General features: G+C 38.3%; 1 protein-coding gene across 1 annotated transcript in view; it reads left to right on the top strand.

The window, feature by feature from the left end:
• PPFIA2 (PTPRF interacting protein alpha 2) overlaps positions 1 to 23,475 on the top strand; it is a 335,437-nt gene extending 311,962 nt beyond the window's left edge. The window contains exons 24-34 of the mRNA XM_062568090.1: positions 1,651 to 1,732; positions 6,890 to 7,090; positions 9,167 to 9,229; positions 10,631 to 10,660; positions 12,995 to 13,170; positions 14,034 to 14,131; positions 16,195 to 16,370; positions 16,466 to 16,534; positions 17,505 to 17,664; positions 19,290 to 19,382; positions 23,190 to 23,475. Coding sequence (XP_062424074.1) covers positions 1,651 to 1,732; positions 6,890 to 7,090; positions 9,167 to 9,229; positions 10,631 to 10,660; positions 12,995 to 13,170; positions 14,034 to 14,131; positions 16,195 to 16,370; positions 16,466 to 16,534; positions 17,505 to 17,664; positions 19,290 to 19,348 — 1,114 coding nt within the window. The 3' untranslated portion in view covers positions 19,349 to 19,382; positions 23,190 to 23,475. The remainder of the gene's footprint in view (positions 1 to 1,650; positions 1,733 to 6,889; positions 7,091 to 9,166; positions 9,230 to 10,630; positions 10,661 to 12,994; positions 13,171 to 14,033; positions 14,132 to 16,194; positions 16,371 to 16,465; positions 16,535 to 17,504; positions 17,665 to 19,289; positions 19,383 to 23,189) is intronic.
• The last annotated feature ends 2,404 nt before the right edge of the window (positions 23,476 to 25,879 follow it).

Below are 25,879 nucleotides of genomic sequence, written 5' to 3'. Positions count from 1 at the left end.
GGATTCCCGCACCTCCACCAGCTGCTGGAGGTAACGTGGTGTTCATGCACCCAGAGGTGCTCTTTCTCACTTGACTGGGGATTTTGCTTTTGCAGAAAGTAAGGCTGGTGTTGGAGCCTGGGTGGCAAAGGGTGAGGGATGATGCAAAAGATGCATGGGAGGAGAAGGCACAAGCTTCTGTGAAGCTGTCAAGTACTTGTAGTATTGTATATTGCTCTAGAAGAAACATAGCAACTAAAGCAGCTGTCTTTCTATCAATATACAGAGCAAAGCATTTAAACAAATATGCAAAATTGCTGTTTGGGTTCCATTTTCTACTAAAACCAAATTCTCCCACAGTCTGGTCCATCAGCAGTGCAAAAACTCCCCAAAGGAGCACTCCCTACAAGTAAGACCACTCCATCGCTTTTATCTGCTGTGATTGTGTAGTACAGTATACACAGTAGTATGTCTGAAGTACAGTATATCTGAAGGGCTGCTGAGGCAGGGATGCATTGCCAAGGGATCTCTGAATCACAAAGGCTGCAGCAATAAAGGAGGAAGGAGCAAAATTGAAGCTATAATTCCAAGATCTTCTTGTTATGAGGGAATGTAAGCAAATTTTAATGTCACATTAGCATAGTCTCTGTCTAATTTGTTTTTCACTACTCCTTGTTGCTGAGAGCGTTCTTTTGTGTTTCTCTCAGCAGGAGGCAGCAAAAAGTACTTTGTTTAATATCAGGGGAAAAAAAGACTTTGGAAAGACTGCTTATTCTGTGCTACCACAACGGGTTCTTTATTTCTGTTCTGCACTACAACAGCAGTCTATTAGATGTCTGGGCAAATTGCTCAGCATATTTAAAGCAGAGAACTTTTCTGATAGTTTAGCTGACTTACCTACACATAATTTTACCACATATTTAATTCTGCTGTATTAAAATTGTATTTTATGCTTTGAGAACTATATATATAGTAAATGACCTTTTTTTCTATAAGCAATTTAAAAAAATTTAAACAGAACTAATAAAGCTGCAGCCAACTCTTAATTAGATGAGGATGATTTATTTAAGATGCAGAATAGCTGTACTCCAGGGATCCCAGAACTGTGCCTAGCTAGTCTAGCAGGCTTTAGTGTATCAAACACAAAACCTTTTAGACCCTGCTACGTCCTAACATCCAAGGTTAGCTCAGGCCTAGGATTTGGCAGTTTCTGTCTGAATAAAGCCTTTCTGGGTCAGTGTCAGAGCACAGCTAAGCCAGTCCCAGGAGGAATCCCTCAGATTTCTCTGCTGCCCGTTGTCTCTGTTATCTGGCTGATCCTTTTATATTGGGTATCCCAATGCCCTATTGCTTCAGGTAAGGTCAGACAGAAACCTCTCCTTTTCTATGCCAGGTGTTTAAAAGGATGGCACAATAAAGCGAGAAAAAAGAATCAAAAACAACTGGGCACAAAATAAGGAGTATGTTCAAAAAGGAGAAAGAACTACATTACTTGTTTTTGCTGTTTTTACAGCTCTGTGCCTTTTAAAACAAAAAGGTTACTAACATAAAGGCAAGGCAATGTGCTTCACTGTTGTTACCCTTACCAGCAAGGCACAGTTGGGTCTGTATCTTCCCTACGCGTACCTGTGTCTGCTTAACATTTTTTTTTTTTTTTTTGACTCATTTTAGGCATGAACTTCTGGAAGAAGCTCGGAGAAAGGGTTTGCCTTTTGCACAGTGGGATGGGCCAACAGTGGTTGCCTGGCTGGAGGTAAGTGTGAATTGCATCTCGGAAAAGATTTGGCTCGCGTCTCTGGGCTGCTTCTGTGTGCTTTCTCCTTAGAAATTCTAAAAGAGGTGATTAAAAAACGTTGCTTCTTCTGCCCCTATTTGCTGTGGCATAAGCACTAAGCAGATTTGGATGCCAGACAGTATGAATCAGAGAGTAGAACTGACAAAAGATAGATGGGATTACAGGGGAACAGGGACAGGAAGCAAAAAATTTATTGTCATGAGAATGTGCCCTACTACTGAAATTGCGATTGAACTCCCAGTCTCTGAAATCTCATAATTTTCGGTCCCAAAATGTCTGAAATCCACAGCCTGGGTTTACGTAAGATGGTGTGCAAAGGCAGAAACAAAAACTAGCTGTTAAATTTTGAATTTAACACAAAACCTACATCTTGAGAATTTTTGAATAAATTTAAAGATCATTTGACCTGTTAACCAGCCCTTTCTCATTGTATTTTTACTTTTATATCACTGAAAATAGAAAGGTGTTCCTTCAGACACTTTCATACGGGACGCGGGAGATCCATGCTGAAATCTTTTTGATTTGAATGAGACAGATCCATCATTTCTGAAATTTGATCTAGCTACAGAAGACCCTCCGGTGTTCAGTGTGGGGATGGTCTGTCCTTACCATGTCACATCCAATCGCTGTCCTACTGCATATGTTCCGCTTTAGCGAAAATAAATATTTGTTAGCAGAAGGTTGCAAAAAACTGTTCTATAGCTTAAGGATTGCATCTCTGGGATTTCAGCCTCGACTCTAGTGAGGGTCTTATGCAAAATAGATATATCTTCACCTGAAGAGTTTGTAAAATGACTCCCACATGCCATAGAAAATGAGAGGGGTAGAAGTGGTAGTTATTTAATCCCTAGATTATTTCCAAATATGTGAATCAAGAAAGAAATGTAAGTCCTAAAGTCAAATTTCCATTCTAACTTAAAGATAAAAGGGGGCAAAATCGCATCCTCTCTCTGTTGTGAAGCCTGCCTAAACTCTGTTGTGAATTCTTGCTCTCTCCCTTGGCTGCCCTCAGCGTCCCAGTGAGTCTAAATGAGTGCGTTATGGAACATGTCTGGAGACACTTTATTCAGGAAAGCTATCCACCATGCTTGACAAAAGGGGGAAAAAAAAAAGACTTCTAGGAGAGGAGAAGGCAGAAAGTCCTGTACAAAATCACTCTTACACAGCTTGATGCGACTACAAGCTCTTTAGTGGTCCAGAAACAACTGTCTATACAATGGATTTGTAGTCCCACCTATTCTGATGACTCTTGCAGGTCTCTTGCAGGTGTCATCAATTTGCTGGGTTTTCCCTGTCTTAAAAAAAAAAAAAAGAAAGATGCATGTGTTCAGTCCCTCTCTCTGGAAGTAGCTACCCTTCCCCATAGGGAACAGTTTAGTCTACATACATAATTTTGGATTAGCTCAGAGATTAACCCTGCCCCCAATGTTAGGGAGTGCCCCCTGTCAAGCTCCTCCTCTAGCCTTCATTCAGCATCCCAGTGCACATCTACTGTGTGATCTGCAGTTTTGCAGACAACAGACTCATCAGTTGGGAATTTCTTAGAAGATTTACCCTTGCTGAGAGTTTGAACTTTCTCCTGTTGAAATCAGTAAGAAGTGTGTGCCCAAGAGCACAGAGCCCGGTATACTCAGGGAATAAAGAAAAGATGGAGAACGCCACAAAATGTTTGCATCATGTTATAGTTGTTGAAGTTGTCCAATGAAAAAGGTGAAATGAAAACTGCAGACAAGCATTTAGACATTACCTTGGAAAATGGGGCAATATCTTCCTTCCTTCAAAAGAAACAATCTCTGTAAATAAGGAAGATTCATTGTATTGATTTGGCTATTAAATGACTTTTTCAGATAACTTCAATAGTCTTTGAGAGCCAGATTTGTGTCAGTCAAGTGTATTCAAGTCAAGTGTCAGTCAAGAGTAGTCACTACTGTAGTCAAAACTGATCATCTGGAAGGGTGAATGTACAAAAACCTGTACGTTCCTTGGAAAAAAAAGTCCTTTGATGTCTAAATTGGTGATCCAAAATTTGGAGACAGTTTGGAGACAAGCTGAGCCGTAATCTTTTTTTTTTTTTTTTTTTTTTTTTTTTTTTTGCTTCAGTTCTTAGCTGCAAAATAGGATATGCCCTCCACTGTCTGAAAGAGGGGCTGTAAAGAGAAATTGATGTGTGTGAACTTCTTGGGAAATATGATGAGAGCAGCACAGGAGTGCCCATGAGGAACAGGCACTATGGGCAACTTCTGTGTTGTATTCAATGCAGGTTGTATACAGATGATAAAAACACATGAGGCCAGAAGTATTGAATTTATTCAATGAGCATCAGTGCATACAGTCAGCAGATGGACACTGTGCATTTCATACCCTCCTGGGGAAAACATAATGTCTGATCATGGAATATAAGTCCAAATTAACATTAAAAGAGCAAAAGGGCAATGTTAAAATACTGGATGTGATTGCCCTTGTGACATTCCCAAACTTTTCAGGGATTAACTTTTCAGCCTTTGTGTTCATTCTGGTTGCTGGTATGTAGATAGTTGAGGTACGTTTTAAGAACTGGGAGCTTGCTTAACTATCTAGTAAAGTATATCACTCCTGATATGTGGATATCTCTGCCTAGAAGAACAAACGTGTCCTCTTTCCAGAGACTGCTGTGTCTGACTGGATGGTCATTTCTGATACAGACGGTTGTTTGTTAAAGAACTAATCTAGCTAACGTGCAGCAAACATTTGAATCTATTACTTCAGGGTGAAGAGCTCACAGTGTTAAAGCTTTCCTCCTTTTCAGGTGCATGTGGGAAAGAACGTAACATCAAATTAAGTGAAGATATTAAGTGTATTTTAAAGCTATGCACAGATTTCTCATGGTCCTTTGTTTAAACACAGATGGATGTGATCTACGTAGTTTTTGTTTTCATTTTTTGACTGTCACAGCCATACGAAGCTTTATTTCATTACAGTTAGGTGGAAGTGGATTGTATCTTTAAGGTTCAGACTAGCAGTGGATGGAGTGCAGTCATTCATCCCATCAGTAGGAAGGACTTCTCAAAACATCTTGCAGTCATACCTCAAGCTTTCTGATATACCAGGAGTCAGTATAGAAAAGCCTATATTAGCTGTTTTGGGAGTCTTGTATTTCTGTCTGTTTTCTCTGTGACATAAAAATGATGAGTATTTTCAGTAAGTATTTCCCAGATAAGATTTAGACTTGTTAATAATTTCTCAGTATTTCACTATCCCATGAGAAATCAAATTAAAAAAAGTTTCTATTTGTCTCTACTTTCCAAATTTACTGGTAGTTTTCCTGCTGACATATTTTGAATAATTCCCTTGACTTCATATTTTCTTTTCGTAAACCATTGTTAAGAGTAAAATCTGAAAATCATGTAATCAACTAATTCTGAGTGGCCTTTTTGAGAAGCACAGAAGGATAGAGGTCTCAGAGACCTCAGTGAGGGTCACGTATGCTCTGTCTCAGTGAAATTCAGACACAGGTAATTGTTAAAGGCTATCTAACCGGAATGAATACAAACTGCTGAAAATGTAGGGCATAATGACTACCATCACGTGATATCAGTGTGTTGTAGGCTGATGAGCAGGTTTCCAGTGGGTTAAAATAAGATGCTACTATAGACCATCAGTCATTAATCAGTATATCTGAAAAGTGCTTTTGATGATTCATATTTGAAGGAATATTATACAGTACAGTGAAGTACAACAGATCAATACTCTAATTATGTAGGTGTATAAGTATATATGTATATTTTATGTATATGTAAGTATATATACCCATGTACATTAAGAGTTAAGTAGTGAAGGGTGACTTATACATGACAACACTCCATGTCACAAAATCTAAAATATTAGCTGTTTTTGCCCAGTAGAAATCTTAAATTAAACATCATGCTTCCCCATCCCGATGGGGGAGAACTATATATTAAAAATTGTAATTCACAGCACCAACCCATGTATGACAGTAGTTTGGAAAATGGTGAGGAGAGAAGGCAGGTGAGGGCTACTCTCAAGAGAGAAATGTTTTACTCTCCCAGGTTTCACGGTTGTCAGCTGTCTCCTGGAGTTAAGCTTCTTAGTAGGTCGGTCTGTCTCTTTGACTATATTATCCCCCAAAACCTCAGTGGTTGTGGCATTCACTGCTTATGTCCTTCTTTTCTCTGTAGCAGAATATATTTCATTCTGTGACAAAAACCTCACATCTATATGTATCCCTCCTATAGAAATTAAGTCCTTTAGGAGAAAAGATCTGTAGACACTCGCAGTCATAGGAATGAGGTAGCGCAAGAGGAGAAAGCAGAGAAAACTAGCAGAATTCATACTGAGTGGGTGCCAGGCACGGTGGCGGGAAGTGGAGAGTCCCTCTTACAAGGAAAGACTGAGAAGCTGTGTCAGCACAAGGGGCTGTTGCCAGCTAGTAAGACTAGGATAAGGAAAGAAAAAATGTTAAGTGGCAAGTGCATATCTGCTGAATCCGGATGTGCCATAGCTGTACTCATATTTTGATTACAGGAATTTCTAGCTGGAGTAAAATGATCTATGAGACAGGTTCCAAATCTGCAGTAAGCCCAGGTCTCATTAGGTTGGGCATCTGCACTGTGGTTGGCTTATCTGTACTAAAAAAATAAAAACTGAGAAGGATAAGCCTGTGCCCTGCGAGCACACTGTAGGGACTAACACGGAAAGAGAGAAAAAACTATTTTAGCATAGCAGTAAAATAAATAAATTAAGTTAATAAGTTCCTATACAATTGTTTTCTCTATGTGGTAAGACTTGTCAAACAGCTTTCCAGTATTGGCAAAGATGGGCACAAATCACTATTAAAGGCCCAGAAAAGGGGTAGTCCAAGTGATGCAGATGCGTAGCTCTAAAAGGAACTCAAAACATCCCTTGCTTTACATTTCTGTTTACAGTGAAAGCAACAGAAAGTGTTTGTATGAAGTCACGGCAATTTCAAAGGGTCTGAAACAATATCATATTATTAAATATTATGATAGTCATTCTCATTTGTGCATAGTATGATGCTTATTTAGGCTGAAAGGTGCCTTGATGACTAATTTCATGAAATTCAGCATGCCTGAATTGGGGTATTCTTTATCTCGACAGCTCTGGCTAGGAATGCCAGCTTGGTATGTCGCTGCCTGCCGTGCCAACGTGAAGAGCGGAGCTATTATGTCTGCTTTGTCTGATACTGAGATTCAAAGAGAAATTGGGATCAGCAATCCTCTTCACCGCTTGAAACTCCGCCTAGCAATCCAGGAGATGGTATCTCTTACAAGCCCATCAGCACCTCCAACATCCAGAACAGTGAGTCATGTTCAACTGATTTTTTTTCCCTGCTTGCCTCTGTAAGAGTATGCAGAATAACTCTTGTAGCACAAGAGCGGCTCGTAATTTGGGTAACACACTTGAAAGTCAGTGTGAACTGTCCTACAGAGACAAGGAGTACCATTCATCACAGTCCTGATTGTTGATCACTGATATTTTTTTTTAGTGCATATTCTTCGTTTTAAGATGTGCTTTTGATTAACTTTGATGTTACCTAAATAATCAGTACTGAGCATCTTATCTGTAATTTTGCTTGTGTTTTTGCCCTTCTCTCTTCAAGTCACATCTCCCAATGAAATCAAATTGTGTTTCTCACTCAGCCTTTTTTCTTTTTTGGGGGGAGGCAGGCAGATGTAGGAACACAGGTCTCCTGTGTCCTGTTTCAATGCTCCCTTTTTTGCATCCTTTCAAACATTGCTTAGTCCAGGCCTGCTGACTTCAGTTTCTTTGTGCTTTTCGTTTTAAGAGAAGCAATAAATGGAGTTGGGAAGGGAGCAAGGGAGTGCATGCCTCCTGGGGGGGAAGGGAGAGGAGAGAGCATGGCAGCAGAGGGAAAGGAGGCAGGTGAAGGAGAAGCACAGACACAGGTCCGAAAGGAAGGAGGCAAGAGTAAGAACGTACATTGGGGGAGAATGTGAATGTGCGTGCTATAGACAGAAAGCACGTTTTGTTGGACAGTGAAGAAAAACAGGTGAAAACGTTGGGGAAAAAAGAAACAAGTAAAGAAAGGGAGTTTCATGAGAGCCAGATCTTGATGGCTATGAAAGAGACAACAGAGGCTGTAACAAAAATACTGAATAAGCAAAAAAATGAGGCTTGGTCAGGTGGGAAGTATGCAGAGAGGTGAAGGACAAAGACTGCTACTCAAGTTGTGCAGATCAGACTTCTACTGCTGAGGTTATTATAATAATAATATTCATATGTCCTTTCATCTCTGACCTTTGTAGAATTTTTAAAGAATCCTTTGGTGGGAATTGGAGTTGAAATCCTCAAAGGGGGTTCAGCATTTGATCCAGAATCACAGAGATATGTAGGCAGTTGAGAAGCTGGGCAACAGAAATCAGATGTTCCCGTTGACTAGTGTTTTATTGTGACATTGCTAAAATTCTATAAAAATTACAGTTATTTTTCTGATATTTTCTCCCCACAGAACCGTTGTATGTCTTATAACCATGGTAATACTATGAACCATAATGCAAGTGTTTTACTTAAGTAAAGCAGTATGCACTCAATACAACCTTGAATTACTAAACAAATTTCATGCTTTTTCTTTGATTCAAAGCGTAAGGGGAACGACACTTGTGGCATGTAAAACATTCAATACTGGGAATAATTCTGCTTTGTTTCTGACTTCTCCCTGAGTAATTGGCTGCAGAAAGTTGTACTGCTGTGGAAAGTGCACTTCCGAGTCCTAAGTCTTCCTGCCTTTCCTCTTGCTCGAAAAAGGAGTGAATTTACTTGACCTCTCAGGAGAGCACAGCACCTCCCACCCTATGGGCACAGCAGGCTTCCACCTCCCCCTTCCTTGTCTCACTGTCCTAGCAGTAATCTCACTGAAAACGATAGAACGGGGAAAAATAGTTTTACAAATGAATTCTCTTGACATTTTTGACTTTCAGAAATGTGTGGGAAGTAATGTTTATTTAGATTACAATAAGAGCGTGTGATGTGCGCAGAATATTTAGACTGGAAAATCTTTCAGAACAGCAGCTTCCCTCCAGAGTTATGACCTAAAGGTCGCGCTTGCCGCTTGCGTGTGAAGCCTGACTTTTAATTCTCACTCTTTCCTTTGGGACGGTACTCTACCGGATTAAACGTTTCGTCCGTCAGTTCTAGTTAAAATAATCCGTGACGTCTGTTCGGAGCCCTGTAAAGCAAAGAGAGAGAGCGCGTTGTGCGAAGTTCGCTCTCTAGCTGCGGCTCGATAGAGGCAAGGCCGTGGTTGTGCTCACAGTGATGCTATACGCTGTTAACTTACAGTGGTGCTGCCTTTCTTCTTTACCACTGCTTACCTAATGCGGATTGCACCTGCTTCCCTGCGGGCCTTGTTAATAGCCCTCAGGCAATGTTTGGGTGACCCACGAAGAAATGGAAAATCTCGCTGCTCCAGCTAAAACGGTTAGTCTTTCCAATTTCATTTAAACCGCGTTTCAGTGCTAGAAAGAGAAGAAAGATGTATCTGCTTTTACACGAATGCTATCTCCTCTTCCCAAGCATGCGCTTAGAAAGGCAAAAGGAGTAGTGAAAGCGAATTTAAGGGACAATTATGTTGTTTCTCTGCAGAAGAATATACAAGCTGTACTGCAACCACAAGGGTTGCAGCACCCTAAAAATGGTATTGGAGTTTTACAGCACATTACAGTTTCATTGCCAGTGTAAAACCTCATTAAGTAAAATGACCTTGTAGCCACTTCAGGTGCAACATATCCATTTATCTGGTTTTGATGAAACAGAAAGAAGTAACTGAAAAAAAGGCTTGAAAATGGTGCTTAATCACAATTCAATATTTTCAGTAGATTTGAGTCTTCCGTGTCCATACCAGTGTATTCCTGTTCTTTGATTTAAGACATGCTGTGTGTGTCATTTATTTATTTTTAGTAGATCTATGGGGACAGAAATATATATTAATAGATTTTAGTTAACCATTCCAATTGTTTTCCTTGGAACATATGATATTTTAAGTTTTGGTTTTAGCACTTCATTACTTCATAACAACAACTCCCTAATGACAAAAGACAATATAATCTTTTACAGCAAGATACATGAAGATACATCTTTAACTTCAAAAACTTTACAGTCGGTTCAATCCATAAATAGTGGGGGAAGGAGCTAAACCTAAATCTTAATGCAGTAAAGGCTGATTTCTTAGCATTTTATGCTTGTTCTACTATTTAATGTATTCTCACAAACATTCATAAAGTAAATTCTTATCAGTATGGGTTTTTTTAAGCTGCTTTTCAGTTTTATTATTGTTGGTAAAGATAAATCCCAATATAACAACACTCAGTTGGCCAGAAATAGAGTTGATCCTGGCTAGGTGGCCAGGCACAGCAGTATTTTTTGATCGTAAAAATATTATATAAAAAGTTCCTTTACAATCTCTTCACAAACTCACAGCTTTTATTGTGAATGTTGCAATACTTAAATAGAAACAAAAATGTTTCTGTTAATATTCAACTCTGAAGAACAAATGAGTTTGTTTTGATTGGAAAACTATAAAAAGATCTTGAGACAATGCTGTAAAGTTTCACCAAGCTATAAAGATTTTATGTCTTGCAAACCTAGCTAGATTGGCCCTACTAAGATTTATGTTCTTTATCTTAACTTGTAATTCTTCAGGTAGTTTAGCCCAGAGTGTTGCCACAGACATGAGTTCAGATATTTTATCAGCACATTTTATGTGTGTGGTTTCATTTGTACTAAGATTAACATATGCATGAAACAGTTTGCATCTTCTTTTTAACTCATTTTTATTGTCTTTTTACCTGCTTTACTAATTACTTCCTGCTGATAACACAGAAAGAGTCTGAAGAAGGCAGCTGGGCTCAGGTATGACCCTTTTGTGTGATATTTTGTGGAAAACGAGTAATACCCTGTGTTAATACATTGCATCAGTATGCATAGAAGAGTTTAGTATTGTGACATTAGCACAGTGATTGAATTATAATTCATTCATTTTACACTTCTTCTAATGCAAAGAAAATACTCTCTGGACAGCTTTGCTAGGTAAAGCACAAAGAGGTATATTTGTTGCAAATATATTTCTAAAAAGATGTTGCAGCACAGCTTAATGAAATTGCTCTATAAGTGCTCTACAGTTTAATTTTTTCAGGGCCTTAACACAGTCCTTTATTTAACAGGGCCAGCAATTAATGATTTGTTAATGTCCCTGGGATGAAAAGGAATTAGGAAAGAGGATTCAAGGAAATAGCTGCAAATATCTTGTTAGCCAGAAACCAAATAGTTCCATGGGCTGAAATACCCTAAAGGAATGAGGAAATTCAGGATTACCCAAATGCCAGTGGAAAGCATTTTCCAACCGTAGCAATAAGAGTAAGGAGCTTAGTGTGCCCATGCATTCATCTCGCAGGATTTGTAGTCCTCTCACCATGCATGAACATACACGGTCTCATTACGTAGGGCATTACGTAGGACATTCCTTTTCCCCTTAAAATCCCAAAGAATTAGAGCTGAGGAGGTTATTTCTAGTCCACACACTGGCAAACTCCCCTCTTAACTTCAAGTGTCTGGTTTTCATTTAGAGTAACATCTGATTTAAAAAAAAAAAAAAAATGCGGGGGTGGGGGGGGGCAAAGCTGAGCTTTGAATTGAGACCTGAAATCCATCCCTGAGTCGAGTCCTGTGTGGTGACCCGCTCCCACGGGGCGGCTCACGAGAAGGGAAAACACCTGCATCAGGCCAGACAGGGATGCTTGGCAGTGCCCCCTGCATCAGGTCACGCACAGGAAGATCACATAGGTAGGCGTTTTAGGTTACATCTTTATATTACCGCTTCTTATCACTATCCTAATTTTTGCTTGGTAAATCTACGCTCAGAGAAAGGCTAAATATTCGTAACCAGATACTTTTTAGAGATACCTTCTACCTGCCAGCTAAAGCTAGAAAAAGGTTTTCCTCGATTTTGAGAGCTGTCTGTAGCAAAATATTCCAAGAGGAGTTTAAGATTTAACATTTCTAAAATCATACAAGATTTTTTTAGAAAAGTCAGAGGCACAATTGTATAAATCATGCACAAGTATCAATCTACAAATAGTTTTGTATAATTAGGAATAAAGTTTATCACTTTGGTTAGACTATCAAATATTAATATCCTTAAGCCTCTTTTTCTCTCTGTATAATACATGCACACACTTGTACAGTCTTACTCCTTTACTTAGGGCTGTCCTTTTCCCTTCAAAATTTCATAAGAATTAGGGATGAGAGGATTATTTTTTCCCCACAGGAAATACACCCTATGTGTTTCCTACTATGTTATCCTTTTGTCTATAATGCCAGGAGATGTACAGAAAAATAAAGATAGCTGGCCTTAAGTGTTGCTCAAAAACTGAGCACCATCTTCTTGAGAAGGTGTCAATCTTGCAATTTATGAATTCTCTTTTCTGTTAAACTTTAACAGTAGCAAAATAATTAACAATAGTGAGATTAGACTGTAAATATTGTGCATCTCAGCTATGCAATCCATATAAAAAGTAGTTCAATGTGGGGTTTTCTTAATGTATTTTTTTTCTTCTTGATATTGAAATATCAGCTCTACCTTAAAGTAGCTCTGTGCCTGCAGGCTAGCTTCAGGGATGCATCTGCTTTGCTACTATCTTGAAGAATTAACTTAATGACTCTGCATGTGATGCACTTAGTTTTGAGCTAGTTACAGATGTATAACCAGGAATTGTGTTAATGAGACCAGTTGTTAGATCTTATTGAGGAAATCAAAGCCTCCATTAAAGGTTGGCCCAAACCCCAGTTGATTCACGGGGGCCAAGTTTGTATTACCAAATTTAAACCTAGCATAAGTGCTGTAGGAGTACAAGTTCTATTGAAAGCCAGTAAGATTATGAAACAAACACATTTTGATTGTATGATGTTTCAAAATTGAAACTGTAAATTATTACAACAAATGTTAAAATTTTACAAAGCTAGAAAACAAAATATAGCAAAGTGAAAATATTGCTATTAGTAACAAATACCTCACAGGGGCTTAAAACTCAAGTGACAAAATAATGCAAAACCAGAATGCTGCTCTTAGTCAAATTTCCTAAACTGAGAAGTCTTACTGGAAAGAAACTTAGTTTATATTTTTTGTCTTCGTTCTGCAGTATGGCCTTAAACAAACTAAACAATTTTCCTTTTCCTTTTTTCCTGTAGACCCTGGCTTATGGCGATATGAACCACGAATGGATAGGTAACGAATGGCTCCCCAGTCTGGGCTTACCTCAGTACCGCAGTTATTTTATGGAATGCCTGGTAGATGCAAGGATGTTAGATCATCTCACAAAGAAAGATCTGCGTGTGCACTTAAAAATGGTCGATAGCTTTCATCGGTAGGTTTGCATAAAGACTACACCTTTACAGACTTCTATGTGTCTGATGTAGCGTTCAGTGCTGCACAGAATAAAAGTGCCTATTTTTTGTTGTTCTTGCTTGACCAACCACAGAGAGAGCAAGGGCCACCAGTCAGGCCTGAGAAGGGTTCCTTCAGAAATAGCAACTGCACTGCTCTCATAACTAAATATTGTTATAGATAGCTCCAAAATGAGCAGGGAGCTGTTAATAAATAAAGCTTTGACAATACATAAATAGTAACAATTTCTTAAGTCGTCTAAAAGGTCAAAAAAAAAGTAGATTAAGATCCAAAGGTCAGAGATATAATAATGAAATGCTGTTGTGTGCAACACACAACAGCTGTTAAGACTAAAAGCAAATTGACAGCTGGTCAAGTTGTCTAGGGAGATAGCCAGGAAGGTAAACTGGAGATATGGAAATACACTCACTGAGATTTTAGGGGGAATTTTGGTTATATGACAAGATGTGTGTATGGGGGGGTCATTTTGTTTTGTTTTTACTGTCTGATTTGACACCTCTTTGTAAGGCTTGATTTGACAAAACATTTCAGTGGGCTCAAAAGGGCTGACCTTTTCTGAATACAATTTTGAATGCTTTGGGTTTCTTACTTTAGAACATTTATTCAAACGTCTTCATTTGGGTTTTGCCCATTTCATTTTTAAAGTCTGTGGAGCTCTTTTGCTCTTTTTGGAGGGCGTTTTGCTCTCCACACATGCCTCAAGATTTGCTACTTGGGCATGATGAAAGACCGCATGTGAAATGCAGGAAATGCATCCTAAGTATGTTCCCATCTTCAAAATTATTTTTATTAACTCTGTAAATGTTTCTCTTTAAATAACAGAACAAGCTTGCAATATGGAATCATGTGTTTAAAGAGGTTGAATTATGATAGAAAAGAACTGGAAAAGCGAAGAGAAATGAGTCAGCATGAAATAAAAGGTGATAGTTCCTGGGAATGAATACTGGGAATGTTTCTTCTTTTGAAGCCTCACACTATCAACCCCTTCTCATGCCATTTTAGCAAAGCATTTAAGCATGTGCTTCAAGTAAAGCTTAAATAAGTCCATCCCTCTTTTCAGAACACACAAAAAAATGCTCAAATTATGCACAGTTAAGTACTTTGCTAAATTGGGGCTGTAGTTCTGAATGGTGGTTTGATCTATACACAATTTGCTAAAGTGGATTCTGGGGCAGATCTCAACCCAGCCTCCCTCAGTCTCAGAAACAGAAGGCCAAATAGCCTCAGTGGGACTTGCTGGGAGCAACACCGGAAAATCTGAGGACTCGGGACCCTAACGCTACATTCCTGCTTTTGAACAATCTTTGCCCTTGATTTCTTATTTCAAAATGTGTTTTGCAGTCAAAGTTGCTTGGAGGGGGGACCACTGAGGCAGTTGTTTGAGGAAAATGAACACTTTTGAGTTTACAATTTAATATTTTGCTCTCTGTTAGGCTTTGATCTAAAAGGTTAGTTCCCAACAGAACTGGGCTTATTAAAAGATTTAATAGCTGTTTAAAAAAGGCTTTTTGTGTGTAAAACTTCTGAGAGCACTTGCAAGCTCATTGTGTAGTGGTTCTTATATGTGACAGTAAGAGTTCCCATCATCAGAAGTGCATCCTTTGATTCCTTTAAGCATCGCAAGCTCTAGAGAATGACAGCAGTTAATGCATCTCAAGCACAGTGCTGATAGGAGGAACTGAAAAAAATGGGAACTGTAGAGGAGGAGTGAATGGCTACCATGAAAGCGTGCGCTTGCTCAACTCCGACGATGACATGTACTAATTCAAAGACTTGGAGCTGGCTATTTAGGCTATTTAGGCCCCAGTGTCAGTCAGCCTGACCAGGTGTAGCAGGGGTCTCAGGTGGAGGAACTGGTGATTGGTCTCAGGTTCTGGTGTTGCTCCAGTGCTAGCCCTCATAACGATAGGAGCTATTAGCCTTGTCCCAACCTTCACCCTGTTACGCATCCACTAATTAGACACAGTTCCTGGGGGATTCAGTCTCAGTGATTCCCGGCTGCCATGTTGGGTTTCAGCCAAGCCTGATCCCAAATTTTGAGGTGCTCTTGGTGCAGGATGGAGAATGCTTGCCCCAAGGAACAGCTATACAAGCCCTACTTCCTCCACGGGTCCTAATCAGGAAAAAGCCTGATCACTTAGCAATACAGAACACCATATTACTTTTTCTACTTACAAGTATAAAGATCAGTATAAGTAACTTTCTTTTAATATTACAGACAGGGTTCAGTCTTTTCTTTTTAATAGCTAGATCCTCAAAAATAGTTTTGTAGCTCATTTTGTTGCCATAGCTTTGTAATTGGCATGGACCTTAAGAGCTGGACCAGCCTTCAGAAGTAAAAATAGTTTCTAAAACTGTGAATTCATGGTTTGCTTTATGGCATGTTGTAAAATGGCAGGTGATGACCTGACTCTTAAAATGTTTGATACAAATCTCTCAAGTGAAGCGTTGGAAGCAAGGAACTGCTATTTCTTCTCCTCCCTTTCACTGTTAAACTGTAAAATCTTGCCTACAAATCGAAAAGGGCTTTTTTGTGTGTGTGTCTGTAATGACACTGCTGTACTTTCTCAGGTTTCTTTCTTTTGAGTTACTTACTAAATACAGCTGTCTGCAAGGTGAGACACCTTTCTCTGCAGGTTAAGGACTTGAGAAAGAGAAAAGGGCAATAGGTAACTAAAAGAGTGGGAGGAATTGTCTTCTGGAGGTGCCTTCTGGAACACCTTTCTTCTTTAGAAACATACATAGTATAGAATAAACGTTTTACTTAAAATGGCTAAAATCACAGAGATTACATACTCCCACACCTCAGGTTTTGAAGGAGATATTGAAGCCATTGAAGTTACATTAATAGCTTGCTATCATTCCTCATATAAAACATGAAGCAGTAGGACATCTACAGTGCATGCACAACTATATGCATGGACTTGTGCAGTTTAAAAGTTATCAGGTCTCAGGAGACTGAACACATGTTATGTCCTTACAGATGTGCTGGTATGGAGCAATGATCGAGTCATACGCTGGATACAAGCTATTGGCCTACGAGAATATGCAAATAATATTCTAGAAAGTGGTGTTCATGGTTCACTTATAGCACTTGACGAAAACTTTGATTACAGCAGTTTAGCTTTATTATTACAGATTCCAACACAAAACACCCAGGCAAGTTTGTTCATGCTACTTCTAAATAGTCTGTACCCATTATCATTTTTTTATTCATCCTCAATCATTTTAATTATTTCCTTTGATATCTCTAGGCACGGCAGATCCTTGAGAGAGAATACAACAACCTTTTAGCACTAGGAACTGAAAGACGACTTGAGGAAGTAATTAAATTTTGTTTAAAATATTCATAAAATATCACAGTAACATATTTATAAAAATATAATGCAATGCATGAAGATATGTTAATTCACACATTGTTAGAGTCAAGTTACTTATAGTTGTGAAAAATTAGGAAATGCCAAAATCAAGGTTTTTTTAAATAACCTCTTTAAAGCAACATATTCGTAATTCTTTTTTTTAATCATTTGGATACTAAATTTTTTACACTGGATTCTTACCTTAAATAAACATTTTCCATAGAGGACACGGGCAGGAAGGAGTGGAAGCTGCACTGGCCAGAGCAAGTGGGGAAATGCCTCAGTAGCCTATCCTTTAGGACAGTTGCATCCTTCCTTTCAAAAAGAAAAGAGGAAAAAAAGAAAAGACAAGTGTGTGTTTGTTCTTTTCTTTAAAGATAATCAAGATGTAATAGAGTGTGATTTGGGGCAATTATCCAGGATGGGGAATCTCAAATCCATCTATAGAAAATGTTCATCTTAAGGTAAGAGTCCAGTGAAAAAATGTTCAAGTCTCGGTTTCTGCATGTGAGGAATAAAACTTTAAAGGACTTGCCCAAAATGTGGGATGCCTGTAAATTCTGTGCATGCACTTGAGTGCTTAGTTTTTATTAGCGCTTTACATAAGCATCCTAATGCAGCAGCACACTATGGTGCTCTCTATCGTTTTATTTGGAAGAGATCGGACTTTTTAGTGTCAGCTAAATTGGAACTTCCTTAAAACCTCTACTATATCAGGCAAGAGAGTTAAAGCTTTCCATCCTAGTACTTACAATTTCTAAAGCATTTTCCATTTGCAAGTCTCAAATGCACAATAGTTTTTGCATGCAATGCAACAGAGTAGGGTATTTGTTGTGAAATAAATGTGATAGCAGGAGAGGCAACAGACAGCCAGATAATTAATCAGAGACTTCATTTTTCATATTTCATCAAATACAAACCCATGCATTGACAGACCGATGACAAGAACTTCAGACGCGGCCCCTCCTGGCGACGACAGTTTCCTCCACGTGAGGTGCACGGAATCAGCATGATGCCCGGCTCCTCCGAAACGCTGCCAGCTGGATTCAGACTAACTACAACATCAGGGCAGTCGCGGAAAATGACAACGGATGGTATGCAGTGATTTCTGCACTTACTGTTGGAAAGCAAGAGGCTTATTCTAGCATGCTAAACTGACTTTTAGTGCGTGTCTTTCTTGCAACAGAACAGCTGAGTTCATTTTACTAGAATAAGCATGAATGAAGTCTGGGAAACCTGACCTGGGGAATGGAGAAGCACTGACCTGGCATACTATAATTTTTTTCAGCATTAATTCAGAATGTCAGTGTTCATCTAAAAAATAAAACCTAGCCTTTGCATCCTCCTGGGTGCAAAGGAAACATGCAAAAAGAGGGGAATTAATTTGCTGGCTTTCATGTAAGCTTGCAGATAACATTTTTCAGCTCATAAACCTCACTAGTAGGTGGATTTCATTTTAGAAGATGAACTTAGAAAAGGGTCTATCATCTTTATTTTCCTCTTTGGCTTTCAAACCAACCAGCTTTGACTACCAAATAACTGAAGCTGCTAACAGTTAAACATTAGTAATAACCGGATAGGTAGTGCAGTTAGCAAAAGCTGAGTTTCAGTTACTGAATATTAGTCTTAATTTTTCTCTAAAATCTTTTAAATCTGAAAAGACGTACTAACTTGGCAATGGTAACAAGTAACAAGCAGATTATAATAAAAAAAATAAGTAAAATGAAAAATTGTGGTAAGAGAAGGGGCAAATCCCACTGAAGCTTTTCCTTCAGGTACATGGACAATAAAGTCATGTCAGTATACTGCTCCGAAGTTCTCAGAAGCAGCAGCACACAAATTGGCCCACTGCAAGTACTGCCAACTGTCCATTTCCTTATAAGAGCACTTAACTCATCGTAGACTTGTCTTACATTTTAAAGAAATTTAATAAACTGTTGGTAGTTATTACATTTTGTAACTTTAAATAACTTGGTATGACAATATAGCTGCCTAAATTCCATTGCAGTCTCTCACCTTTTAAAACTATCACTTGCACTGACTGCATCACTATATTCCATTGCCTCCACTGCTCATGTGCACGCTTTGCTTTTACTCTTGCACTTTTTGGCAATGACAAAGTCATAAGACAGGAAGAATCCCTTTAAAGGCAAATTCCATTTACAAATAAAGATACTAGTTCCCTAGGCATTTCCATGGCTTGCATAACTAAGCTAAGAACTTTACAAATATTAATTGATTTTATCTTCTAGCCATACCATGAAGTAAAAGATACTATTCCCATTTTACAGAGGCACAGGGGCTATTTAAGGATTTGTCTGAGGTCTTCCAGACAGTATATTGTTGAGCTGGGTATTGAACTCGGTAGACTTAAACGTAAGTATCTATGAAGACTGCATCTCCATCCAGGATTTGGCTTCCTATCTTCCAGTGCTAAGAACATTCTATTACTTAAACAGCATGATAGGTATATGTTAGAGCTGCCACAAAAATACAGATAAAAGTAAGGTTTAAACTGTTTAACTCACTTGAGGCAGACAGACTCAACAGCATGCCAGACATAAAGCAACTCCAAACAAGTTGAGAGCTAGACCATGCCCTGATCATGTCATCAAGAGCCACAGTGTAACTCAATAGCCATCCTTCCAGTGGGAAATTGACTGATTTTCTTCATGATTCTAAAGAGGTTTTGGTTTGTTTGTTTGTTTGCAATTTGCAGTTGCTTCATCACGACTGCAGAGGTTAGACAGCTCAACAGTTCGTACATACTCATGCTGACAAGGCCTAGCAAAGAAGCCAGCACTGAATTGTTGTGAGTATTCATAAGGGGCCATCATGGAAGGTCTGTGTAATGAACACTACACTCAGTATTCCTTGGCATTACTCAAGTGAGGGCCACCACTGAGCAGAGGACCTTAGACTCACTAGGGGGCCCTTTTGATCAAGACAACAGTCTCGAGCCCAGGGCAGGAGAAGCAAAGTTCTTTTCCCCATCTGAGATAGCAGGGTCTCTCTGCTGACAAACCACAATCATACGCTCAGATGAGACAGCTGTTTTCAGACTGCTCTCTTCAGATGGTAGCTCACCAAGCATAACATATTTTGTATGTTCTTAAAGGTAGAGCTGGGGAGAGAGGAATAGGCACAGGGACTGAATTTACTTTTAAAAGTTTACTTGAAATAGTTCTGCCATGAGCTGGAGAGAAAAACAAACAAAAAAAAAACTAGTATAGCAGAAGCAATGTCCTAGGTTTTTATTTTTATTTTAATGAATGCTATGACTCAGCTTAGGACATCATTAGGTAGCTGGATAGGCCACAACCTTTCCATACATAAAATCTTCTAAAGTTACCTATTACGGAGATTCTTGCCTTTTTCTCAAATCATTCAGAAGTAACCAGCAGCAAGGAAAGCCGATGGATGCAACCCTGGATCAAAGCTAGTACTGGAGTTCTTACTGCATAAGTATCTTGCCACTTAAATATGGCTGTGAATCTCACAGTTATCCTTCCCAACAGAGCTCTGTGGAAAATATTCTGTTTGCTACAAAATCGTCTTACAGAAAAGACTAACATGATAAGCGCTTCCATCAATATGGCACCATTTCATGCTGTTATCTTCTTAGGGACATAGTTTTCTTTTCCATATATTGTTTTTTCCAGAGAAGTATAGGGGAGATGGAAAGTGTACTTGGATAGCACCAAAACCTCACCAGGCATCGAATAGCTAAATGCTTCTTTGGTTGTAGGGTGTTCTAAACAAGTGATGCCAGGATCTGCAGGAAAGGAATTGCTGCTGTTTCTAGCCAGCCAGCAATCAATCAATCACTCTCTCTCTCTCTCTCTCTTTGCTTATTTTTTATTTTTTTAAAGCCTGGAGATGCTTGGCGTCATCAAGATTTTGCTAATTGTAGGCATGTTCAAAAAGCACTTAGGTTCTAGGAAATTCTACATGTAGAAAATGTAGATTGTGTGTGTCATATTTGTTCAGGAGACTGCATGAATATAAAATGCTACCGTAGCAGAAAGGGAAGCTTTTAATGCTGCTGAAAAATAAACACAGGAGATCTCTCTTCCTCTTTTTTTTTTTCCCTGAAGTAGATGAAGTGTCACAAAGGGTCCTGCAAAGATGATAACGTAGCAGATAAACTACATAAATCCTTGTGTGTGTGTGTATATGTATAAACTGGGGCTCAATGTTATGTCAGTAAAGTCAGTCAGAGTACTCTCACTGCAATCAATGGATGCAGAAACTTGTAGCAGAGACACCTCTCCTTTTTCATACTACCCTTCAGCATTATCCCCTCTCCTTCAGCATTGCAATTTTGGAAGAGTGCACAGCTTTAAAGAGTGCAAGAAGGGCAGAAATTGAAAATTAGTATGTTAATTAAAAGCAATTTATGATTATGTAAGTTAATACATACTTACTTAAGTTGTATATTCCTGCTGTATTCAGTAATTGTCTAAACACTAATAAGCTAAATACATAAATGAAAAAAAAAATGTGTTGACCCTATATACATACTATGTATTTTAAGCAAAAAGATGCTTATACAAAGCTATACAAGTTAACTCTTTCAAACACTTTATGGCACCAATGCAAACAATTTTGACTAGGTTGAAGTTGTATGCTTTCAAATTACATTTCAGGTGTTTTATAGGAATATTCGTACATACTGTTTCAAAGATCAGGGATGGGTATCACATACACTGATGCTTGAAGTTTGCTATAGAGCTTTAAAGTGTTGAAGATTAGTATATAATTGGCAGAATACTACACAATGTCAAATTTAGATCTAAACTGCAAAGGCTAACATGAAGATGACTGAAATTAATGCTTCTTTTCACTTACCACCTACTCCTTCTAGAGAAGGCATGAGATAGTATGAACTAGTTGTTTTTAAGTGCAATTTCAAAATGTCAGGTAGCTTAGCTATCCAGAAAGCAAAGAAAGAAATTAATCTTTCATTTGGATAAATTATATGAATTGTAAACAGGGAAAAGACTTCCATTATGCTGTCAGGCTTGTAAACCTAAGTAAATGAATGACTTGAATCTAAAGGCTCAATGGTTAAATATCTACACTGCTCACACGGGGGATGTGAAGTGTGTTGAAGCGCACGTGCGCACACCCAGCCACCCACCTACCCCAGAAGCGTTTTCAGAAGTTTGCAAAGCAACTGGAGCCATCTCACGGGGATAACATTTCCTGAGTAGCAGTGTCATCATGTAAAGGAACTGCCTGCTACTTGGATAACAGGGAAGGTTATTGATTACAATGTGAATCCTGAAATTTTCCAGGTCAGAGGGAGGGCCTATTTAACCTTGCCTAGAGTAAACCAACAGTTGTGGTATTCTGATGATTATATTTACATGGGATTGAGTCTAACTAAGCAGCAGAGCAGCAAGCTGGATGAGCTTGTTGTCGCACAACAGCAGTACAAGATAATTTTTGAGAATAATAAAAGGGAATATGCATAGCAATGCAATTTATATGCTTTCAAGTTCCGTTTTCAGGTATTTTTTAGTCATTTGTTGAAACTTCCATGATGAGTGGACAGAAAACACGAACTGGCAGCCTCCAGACAGAAGTGCCCCAGCCTAGTGTGAACACATTCCCAAGATCTAACATTTAGCATTAGCAGCCTTAAACAATGTCTGGCCATATAACCTTAAAGAGAAGTTGATCATAGTGCATATGAGACTGAGCAAGCCTTCTGCTGAGGTGGCTTTATGTTGTCCAGCTCAGCATCTGGAAGCAGTTACCTAGCCAGTGGAAGGATGTAACTTAATGCTGATTTAGCAGTTATACTGTCTACATGTTCCCTACACTCATGAAACACATGTCACCTTCCAAGTCAGCAGGCTCAGTCAGGAGAGTTTCACTGCCACAGTGAGGGAGTCCTGGAACATACTGCAGCTTTCTACTAATGAAATATCAAAGGGAATTTGGCAAAAGCAAATATGTCCATTATCAATGAAGGATTCCAAAGAGGATTTGTAAAGACAAATGGAGAAGACAACTTCCCTAAAGATGCAAATGATCTAGAAACAGCTGGTCTATAGCAAAGAAATCACCAGGGCCATAAAGGCCCTGTCAAGCCATATGCTGTCAAGCAGCAGTGAACAAAGAGAATCACAGAGTTGTCAAAGCATCTATACACCTTAAAAATATATATACATACATACATGTGTGTGCATATATATATACACATATACATATACATATATATATATATATGTAGACACACACACACACACAGTGTTCAGGCCTGTGCCAAACAGGCAAAGCTCTACAAATGCAGGAAACCACAAGCCCCACTGCTGAATCAAAACATCAAGAAATAGCTGTAAAATGAACATACATAGACAAAAATAGGCGTTTGTTCTATCTAGGACAGGATTCAGTACATTTTAGTAAAAGATTAAAATGTACTAATGGATTTATGTGACAGATCTAAAATTAAACAACGAATCATTGTCGTCCTCAGATACTAAAGTTTTAGTAAATCATGCAATAGCTTATTCAGTGCTATAATATTTCTGTTGGTGTCACTGCATCCTAGACAAAACGAGAATCAAAGAATTTTGCTAATTAACATTTATTTTTTTTCCTTTAGATGTCATCTCTTTCTTCTACTTTACCTGAAGTGCACTACCACTACTTAGGAAAAAGACCATTAAAACTCTTTTCAAGAACAGGGTAATAGGGAAGAGAACACGTAAGGTTTGTCAGACAAAGAGCTATGATGTTCTTTTCACGTATTGATTAGTTTAAAACAAGAATAAAAAAACCTAAATTATTTTAAAAAGAAAAAAATAACCTCCCCCTTTCCTCGCAGCATTTCTGTCATCAGAAATTTGGCAGCAGTGCACATCCAAAGCTTTTATCAAATGAAGCCACTCATTTTTACATTGTTCCATCTGTTTTATTGTAAAATACTAGACATTTACGTATTTACTGTGTATGTATTTCTTTTAAAATGTGTAAGTCTTATGTAAATGGATATAAATATGATTTTTTTAAAATAAAATCTATGGTACATGGGGTCTCAGTGCAAACATTTGACAATACAGTGTCAATAATACTGTTTGTATCTTTTCATTTCACCATTTTTACAGTTTTTGGATTGTAACAGTCAAATGAATATGTTTAGCAAATTAGAAGCTTCAACATGTTCTTACTGAAAAAAATCTGTCAATATTTCAAGCTGAACACCTGCCTCTGATGATGTATAATAGAATGACATAACCTGGAACTGGAGCCAAAATGGACCTCTAAAGACAAAATAGAAATGTCAGGTATCTATAGAGAATCACCATGATGGCTCACCTCTTAGGAAAAAAAAAAAAAAAAAAAAAAACAAAACCCAGAACTGTTTACAAAAAAGAAGTAATTTAATAAAACATGATTTATACAAAAAAAACAAAAACTTTCTTCTACGTTACCTGCGGACCAAGAAGATTTTTGCTTTACCAAGAGCCACCTTTTTGTTCCAGGATCTTCAGTCACCAGCCAGCATCGGAAAATAAAATCCAATGTTTGCATAGAATCAGATTCTCAAGTTTCCAAACATATTCAACAAAGAAAATGAAAGAAAAGAGAAGCCAAATCCCACCATTTCTTCATTATAACAGGGCATTAGACAGGCTCCTGTCTAACGTTACGCTTTTAGCCAAGATGGCCTTGCTGAGACTTCACAGAAGTCAGTTTTATCAGAGGAAATAACTGAAAGACAGAGTGATTAATATATAGTGTATAAAAGTTTAGAAGAGCAACTATTACCTGCTGTGGCTTTATTTGGTGGTGTTATTGTTGTTTATTCTTTGTTTAAATGGGAAGTTTCAAAGTAAGACCTATTTAATAGTCATTTACCTATTTGCTATTTTTCTGCTGCTTGATCTTAGCTCAAGACCTGTCTTTTAGTTATTTCTTTTAGCAGTTTGATCAGCAATGTTTGCACGTACATAAACATTTGTTTTGTCTATTTTCATTTGGCAAATTTCAGTCAATCAGATGGTTAAAGATTTTTCTCCCCCAATGTCAATAAAAAAGAATTCAGTGCTATTTGTGTTTATAAGTGTATTAAGCTTGGAACGTAGTAGCATTAAAATAGTTTGGATGCTGGATACTTCTCAGAGCTCAGCACATTTTGCCACGAACAGGTGTGAGTTACAATGAATTTACTGGTCATAATCTGCCACACGAGGGAGCACTGAACTTGCTTATGTGTACAGTACGATGGCTTTGATTAGAGCCATGTCTTTATACAGTTGTGTTCTTTCTTTAACATACAGTTCCTCAGACATAACCAACATTGTTGCTAATGTTCTTTCTTCTCCTCCAACCCCCTTTCGGATTATTTTAGTCCAGAATATCACAAAGTAAAGCAATGCAAACACCATTTTCAGTGGTTGTAGTATCATTTGAATACACTCCTCCCTGTAAATCTCAGTTCGATTTTTTTTTTTTTTCAGGATTTCTTTTTCAGCCTGCATTGGCAGAGCCCACACTCATGGGCAAAGGGAAATGAGGTGTGCGGGGGAGAGGTATGAGCAAAGTCCTGGGAATAAGGACCAATAAGTATACCTGCTAGGTATACTGCCCTGGAGTACAGAACTCCCTAATTATTTCACCAATGGAAGAAAACAGAAGAATTAAAAAACGTATTTTAAAAATATTACTGTGATTAAGGCTAGCATCCAAATTAAAAAAAAAATCTCCAAGTACATCCCTCTCTCCCTCATATAAACTGAAGCTCAACTCTCAACACCTAGAAAGTAAGATTATGCTAAATGTTTCCAAGTTAGTTCTGATTCTTTTGCACACAGGGAATAATTACTACACCAACATCTTCCAGCCAACTTTAAAAATCTATTCATGTGCTTTTTCTAAAAGACAAAATTTTAAAATCAGTGTTGTTCTATCACTTGTTAAATATGCTTGCTCTTGCTTAGTTGTATAACCAGGTTACTGGGCAGCAAACAGAACTGTGCACAAGAATCACTACTCCTTTCCAACCTAACTTTGGCAGTAATTTCCCCTGGCTTTCCCCAACTCAGCACAAATCTAAAGCTGTAAACAAACTATTCTGCAATCACAATTCCTCAGAAAAAGGCTCCTCATAAAACCAAAACCAACTATATTTCCATACTGCACTGCTGCTTTAAGACAGCTTTCTTGGTCTGCATTTTCTGAGGGGTGATGAAAAGCCATTTGACATTTCTGGAATCCTCCTCATCAGCAGAGTACATATGACCACTCTGCCCCTCTCTTTTATTTCAGTTTTGATCTTGGATGATCTCTACC

Source organism: Rhea pennata, chromosome 1 (genome assembly GCF_028389875.1).
Source record: "Rhea pennata isolate bPtePen1 chromosome 1, bPtePen1.pri, whole genome shotgun sequence".
NCBI classification, from domain to species: domain Eukaryota; kingdom Metazoa; phylum Chordata; class Aves; order Rheiformes; family Rheidae; genus Rhea; species Rhea pennata.
This window is presented reverse-complemented; position numbering and strand designations above follow the sequence as displayed.